Below are 6860 nucleotides of genomic sequence, written 5' to 3'. Positions count from 1 at the left end.
GCAGTCATATTAATACTCAAGTTAGATCCATGACCAGTCAAATCAGTCAGACTAATGGTCACCAGGGGCCGGATTCACAAAGCGTTCTTAAGAAAAAATGTGTTCTTAAGAACCACTTTTTTCTTAACTTTGCTCTTAAGACAAAATGTAAGAAGATTTGGTATTCATGAAGAAATTCGTATCTTTTCTTTAGTTTTTTTCTTAACTTTCTTCTTACGCTTTTTCCTAAGATAGAACTTAAGAACAAAATGAGATTCTCGAAAACAAAGTTCTTAGATTTCTTCTCAAATTTCTTCTTAACTTTAAGAGAAGCTCTCACCTGTCTTAAAACAGCTAAAGTGAAAGGTAAGTCTTACTTGAACAATTTTGTATTGCATTTATTTGATTTTATTAATATTTAGTTTCTGGTCTTACTACCCTCTGACCTTAGTCAGCTGACTAAATGATATCTATAACTGTATAATGTATCCTGAGGTCAAATAACTTGTTGTGCTGAGAATGAATGTGATTAATGATCAACAACACATACCGGTACAAATCGAATGTGGACTTTGACATGGCATGTCTTAATGTCCAATTCTAAAAATGCTCACATGTTCACATTCATAGATACTTACTATTACTAATCACATTTAAAATAAAAGTTATTTCTGCCCAAGGTGAAAGTCAAAGAAAAGAAACACATTTCTCAATCATAATTTAACTGCGTAATAACAATGATGATGATGATGATGATGATGTACCTGAACTGAGAGCCTGTTTCTCATTGACGTTACTGGATGTGGTTTGAGTAGCTGTACTAGACGGGGAGGTCTGGCCTGGTGCTGCTGTTGAGGACGACTGTGTGGTGGTCACCAATACCACTGAGCTTGAGGCTTGAGACTGGACCGACGTAGAGGAGACATTACCAGTAGTTGCATTCACAGTGGAAGATGTTACAGTCGACTGACCAGTACCAGCGGTGCCTTGATCCACACTGGTTGGTATCATAGTGGACTGGGCAGTACCAGTGGTGCCTTGATCCACACTGGTTGGTATCATAGTGGACTGGGCAGTACCCGTAGTCGCATCCACTTCAGTGGTACTATCCACATTAGTTGGCATCACAGTGGACTGGGCAGTACCAGTGGTGCCTTGATCCACACTGGTTGGTATCATAGTGGACTGGGCAGTACCCGTAGTCGCATCCACTTCAGTGGTACTACCCACATTAGTTGGCATCACAGTGGACTGGGTAGTGCCATCCACAGTGGGGGAGGTAGGTTGTGTACCTGTAGATGGCGTGGACCCACCAGGATATGCTGTTCCCTGGGTGGTAGTGATGGCTTGAGCCACGGTGGTCTGGTTTGATGTACTGCTGCCCTCCGTTGTTGGTGATGGAGAAGACAGGGGTGAGGATGAGGATGTTGGGAAGGCAGAGGTTGATGAAGGACTGGTGTTGGCAAGGGTTGTGTCGCTTCCAGATGCCACTGTAGTTGTTGATGGTAGGCTGGTGGGTGCTGAGGGAGCGGTGGTGTCTTCAGAGCTGTACACACCGGCACTTGTGAAGGGAGAAGGAGTGGTCACAGAGGCATGTGGGGTGGATGATGATGATGGTGATGGTGATGAAGATGGCTCTGTTTTCTTCCGGGCTGTACTGGCCTGTACACCACAGTACAACAACCCTGCAAGCACAATGGAGACAATGTATATAATAATCAACAATAACAAAAAAATCAATAATCAATACTATGCATATATTATATACAATAATAATACATGCATCCATGTTGCTAGTGTTCATAGTAGCAGCCTATGTGTTAGTTGATTTGGTATAACTTTAAGTTATATCAAACGTCAATCACAGATAGTTGTCATGACACTTGAAACCTAACCCAGATAAGATCTACCTATGTCAATTTTGATTTCCCTTAGGCCTAACTGTCTTCAGAGGTAATAAGATATACATACCTGTCAGGAGAATAAACGTGCCGACTTTAATAATCGTATGCGACATCTTCGTGCGCTTGATAAATGTATCTAATAACGCAAACTGCGGTAGTTGAGGTTGTTACAGTAGTCCTCTAAAGTCGAGGGCAGACGGTAATTCGTTTGGAGCAATTAATGTTCAAGTCCCGCCTCTTGATAGCGCTTTCGCCTGACCCCCTGGAAGAAAACACGCCCCAAGGCTATGTTAGATTAGATTAGATTCGATTCGATTCTTGAAAATACGTTTTGTCATTGCAAGTGAGTACAAGTACCAGACAACGAAATGCAGTTTAGTAGGCTATCTAATCAGAAGTGCAAATAGTGATATAAGATCATGATATAAAAAACATTATATCAAAACATGACAATGATAGTGATAGGGAGAGTATGGCAAGTATGGTAGTTTAGAGATATACAGTTGGTATATAACATATACATAAAATAAATACCCGACCGTGACCGACATCTAACGTGCGTGAACGGTCTTCTTTCAGTATAGCTGGGTTGTTGGACAATTACCTTTCTGGTCATTTTCATTTAAAGAATTATAATTATTCTTTCCTGTGTGTTATTGCTGGTCAGTAAGTAAAAAAAACAGCAACCAGTGCATGTTTTGAACTGTCTAATAACACAGTGAGTCATAGTTGGTGACAAATGTTAATTTACGGCCATGTAGGCTACTGAGCGAACCTAATGCACCTGTCAAAGCTCCCCGCTACTCGATCCTCCGTCTCATCGACATTGTTGTGGTTACCCAAATGATCCGCTAGAGGGAGTCATATCCCTGCAGAAACAATATTATATTGTCAAAACAGACAACGCATGGCCTCAGTATGGGTAAGCAGTATGTCTTAAATCAATACAATGTGCAAATAAAAAGAATACATATGCACAAAGAGGTAGTAGGCCACACCCATATATCACAATGAAATACTGTTCTTATAATTCTGTGAGGCTACATAACATTTAAATAAAAACACGGAAAACATTTTTCCTTTTTATAATCTGTGCATTCCCCCCCCCCCCCCCACACACACCCACACACACACACACGGGGTACATGGACAATGACTCTCAGCATCCCCCCCCCCCCCACCCTGGTGTACAATGACTCACAGTATCACCCTTACCCCCCCACACACACACACACACACACACACACACACACACACACACACACATATCTCTTTACCCTTTGCACAGACATTACATACTGTACATAAGCTTCCTAAACTGTACATAGCTCATAACTGTTTACCTCTAAACTACCATACTTGCCATACTGTACATCACTATCATTGTCATGTTTTGATATCACAATTTACACTTCTGGTTGGATGCTAAACTGCATTTTGTTGGAAATTGGTTCCATCCCCATTCCAGCCTGAACTCTTACATTCTTACATTATTTCAAATGTGTGAGGCCCGCCAGGTGCTCATGGAGTAGTGGTTTACTTTACCACATGCTGGTACAAGATCCAAATACAGGGGATAATATTACTTTATTTCCACACTGACATATACAGCAATGAAGACAAGACAGTCAATACAATACAGTGCAGTGTGTACAGGTGCAGTGGCAGTTCACATGTCAATATGCAAAAGTAGCATAGGTCCAATAGTAGCAGCATTCACATGTTAGTTAAAGTTAACTATTATCCTTCAACTATCCTTCCTCCTTGCACTCAGATGGACTCAATTGATCGAGGAACTTGTTGAAGGAATTTGCCATTTTGCATCTGAGCTTATTTTAGGAGTGTCATAGCCAAGAGGGTGAATACATAGGCTCAAGACATTTAAGCTTTTAATTAATAAAAAAAAAGTATTTTGTATTGATCAGTGTCAAAACATATCAACCAAATCTATGTTTAAAGTCAGGTTGGGGTGAATACCTACTGAAGGCACTGTAGGAGACTGGAGGGAGGAGGAGGGGGAGGGGGGAGGAGGGATGGGAGTTTAGTGTCTGTGCTTTGTAAAATAAGCTGTGATGTAGGCTAACAGTATGATGGACTGAGAAGAAACAGGGGAAAATCACAAATGTCCTCCTCATATTCAATAGGGTAAATGTAAATCTCACTGTTCACAATAAAGTCACATAACTAGTTCTAAATACCATAACTAGATTGGAATGTTTTTTTTTAAAATGCTGTCTGGTTTGTCCACATTCCTCATTACATCCTTAAACGGAACTTTCGGTTAGCCTACTCGAAAGTAAAATGCCTTGGTGTTATCTTTCCATGTAAAGAAGAAAATAGTGTTGTTCATTCTTGTTAAGATCTATAATGGTACTCTGTGCTTAACACTTAACACTTAAGGGCACTGAGTGAAAATTGCCATTACAGTAGGCTATTTGCATTTCACTTTCCCCCTAATATATATTTTTCAATGTAATTTGAGTGCCTTATTAAACGTTAACATCATTGAGTAATACACTAACAATGACAAAAACATTACAAATCCTGGTTGCGTGTGTGTGTGTTGAAGGTACACTGGGACCTCTGTTTAGCTTGAATGTTTGCACAATACATGACAGTCAGTTCTTCTTGTAGAGCGACATTCTTATCAACACATTCCCACGTCATGTCGTGTCATCAGGCTGTTTCGAGGCAGTCATCTGCAGTAAACATAATTAAACATTCGAAACACACTGAACATGATTGAGTCGCACGTAATAAGTGTTTTGTATTGGCCTACAGTATTCGGGGGAAACGTATGCGTTTAAAGTAAAAATAAATAAAATAAAGCGTCAATTGCATTGCAATCCGACAGGAGCTGTCCGACAGGTAGGCGTCACGTCACACAACAGGTGCATAACATCAAAGCCTCCGCAACGCCACACCCAGCGTTTTTGGGTAACACGCTCTCGAGGTAGTACCACCCTCAGAGTTTCAGTCAGACAAGTTTTTAAAGACAGCACTCATTGCATGCATCTTCACTTGTCTTGGACAGAGGATTACAACCGCATCACACAGCCTACGCAAATTGACAGCGGCAATTCAGCAGCCATGCCAAATCAAGCCGTGCAGTGGATGCGCACCTCGATGCGCACGCCGGGCATCCTGATATTCGGACTGGTCTTCGCCCCCTGCGGTTGGATCTTGAATCTGACCTCGACAGTGTCCCCGAATTGGAGAACAATCAACAATATTCCGGGTGAGTCTACAGACTTGATCCTAACACAAGGCATATGGGACATATGCAGGGCATTCGAATCGTCCCGAGAGATCCTTTGCAACCAAGATGACCAGGTTTACTTCAACAACCAGATTATTGAAGTCGCACAGGGGCTGATGGTGGCGTCTCTGATTGTGACAATCATCGGACTGGCCGTGGCCATCCCCGGGACCAGGTGTTGGACGGACCGCCCTAACTGGGTAATCGCCGGTCTGGGAGGTCTGCTGATTTTTTTGTCGGGTGTCATGACGCTCATCCCAATTGCCTGGTACACTCATATATTGAACGATATCACAGCAGTAAGCACGGATATTCGCGTGGGCTACTCCATTATACTCGGTTACATCGGGGGGATTTTTGAGTTGGTCGGCGGCTTCGTCATGTTCGTTGGGATTTGCCGTTGCTGTGGCGGGAAGAACCGCGGAGAGGTACAAGTGTCTGACACCACACGCTTCAGTCACACCCGGCCTCCCACACGGCGGGTCGACGTACCGAGCATCAACCGGAGCAATTTAAGCAGCGCCAGCAGCATCCCGTACTCCAAGGACTCCATGGATGACGACGTTGCCTTTCCTCGTGCAAAGAGCACCGGTGCCCGGACTGTCAACACCTCTTACAGCGGGAGACCATACGACGCCGACTTGTGAGGACATTGTGAATGTGATGCTTTGGATGAAGAAGAAAAAAGAAAACACACCAAAAAAACACATGACGAAATGAAGCAAATGCCTTTTTTATTATTAACATTGAAACCCTTTTTTGTGCTAACTTGTTCCATATGTTAGAGATTCTTCTTTTCTGGAAATTAGGCTTAGCCTACTTCCAAACGACTGTGTTTTTCTAGAATATGTATGCTTATTGCTTTGGCGTTAAATATTGTTGGAATACTTTTAAGCCGATCAACGATCAGCCGATCACGCACTTTATATTATTCAGGCCCACATTCCAGGAAAGACAATGTTGTGAATTAGATCTAACTCAAATGTTTAGGCCCTGAAGCAAATGTATACTACTGTAATGAGATTTTATTAATTAATGTTATTAAAATACCTGCTAAATTTACAAAAAGCTGTTGTGGACTGTTTGCCTTAATTCTGTCTCCTTGTGGAGACTGGGAGCTTACACCTGTGTCAATTCCGGTCAATCATAGTAGGCCTAGTGGGAGTAAGGGCTAGGGCAGTGGTTTTCAACCCTCTCCTCGGGGACCACCAGCCGTTCCACATATTTGATCTGTTCCACCACCAGCACACCTGATTCAACTAATCAAGTGCAAAGCAATTATGCAATTAGGGTTAACCACTGGGATAGGGGGTACATTTTTCAATTCAGTGGGTTCCCCCCATTTTCTGAATAATAGCGTCATATATGGTTTTGTCTTTATAGACTTCACTGTGAAACAGCATTAGCTTTGTGGTTGTTTCTGTGTGACTGGCGGGCTTTCAACCCTGGTGTTTCTGGTAGAAGAGTGGACAAGAGGACATCCTCAGCAAGGGTCACGGGGATACCTCATCACAAGAGCGTGATTCCAAAGCACCTCCACTACAACTGGGAATAGTCATGCTGTAGGAAATGTCTGTGATGTGGCCCCTCAAGAAAACATAATCTATTAACATAACATCCATCTATTCATTAGTATCAGAATTATACTTTGAATAGGCCCTATGCCTATGCCATGTTGGGTTGACTGAGCCTATGCCTATGACGTAGCTCTGGCTGTA

At 42.4% G+C, this 6860-nt stretch overlaps 1 protein-coding gene across 1 annotated transcript; it reads left to right on the top strand.

Annotated features, from left to right (window-relative positions):
* Nucleotides 1-4973: 4973 nt before the first annotated feature.
* LOC308154979 (claudin-23-like) lies at nucleotides 4974-5789 on the top strand (the record flags this gene model as incomplete). Its single annotated transcript, XM_080528205.1, has 1 exon — nucleotides 4974-5789. One exon carries the CDS (start codon nucleotides 4974-4976, stop codon nucleotides 5787-5789), a length of 816 nt encoding a protein of 271 aa, XP_080384331.1.
* Between the last annotated feature and the right edge of the window lie 1071 nt (nucleotides 5790-6860).

This window comes from Nansenia antarctica, assembly GCF_963989245.1.
Source record: "Nansenia antarctica genome assembly, chromosome: 4".
Taxonomy (NCBI): Eukaryota; Metazoa; Chordata; class Actinopteri; order Argentiniformes; family Microstomatidae; genus Nansenia; species Nansenia antarctica.
The sequence above is the reverse complement of the archived record's forward strand: the minus strand, read 5'-3'. Positions and strand labels throughout refer to the sequence as shown.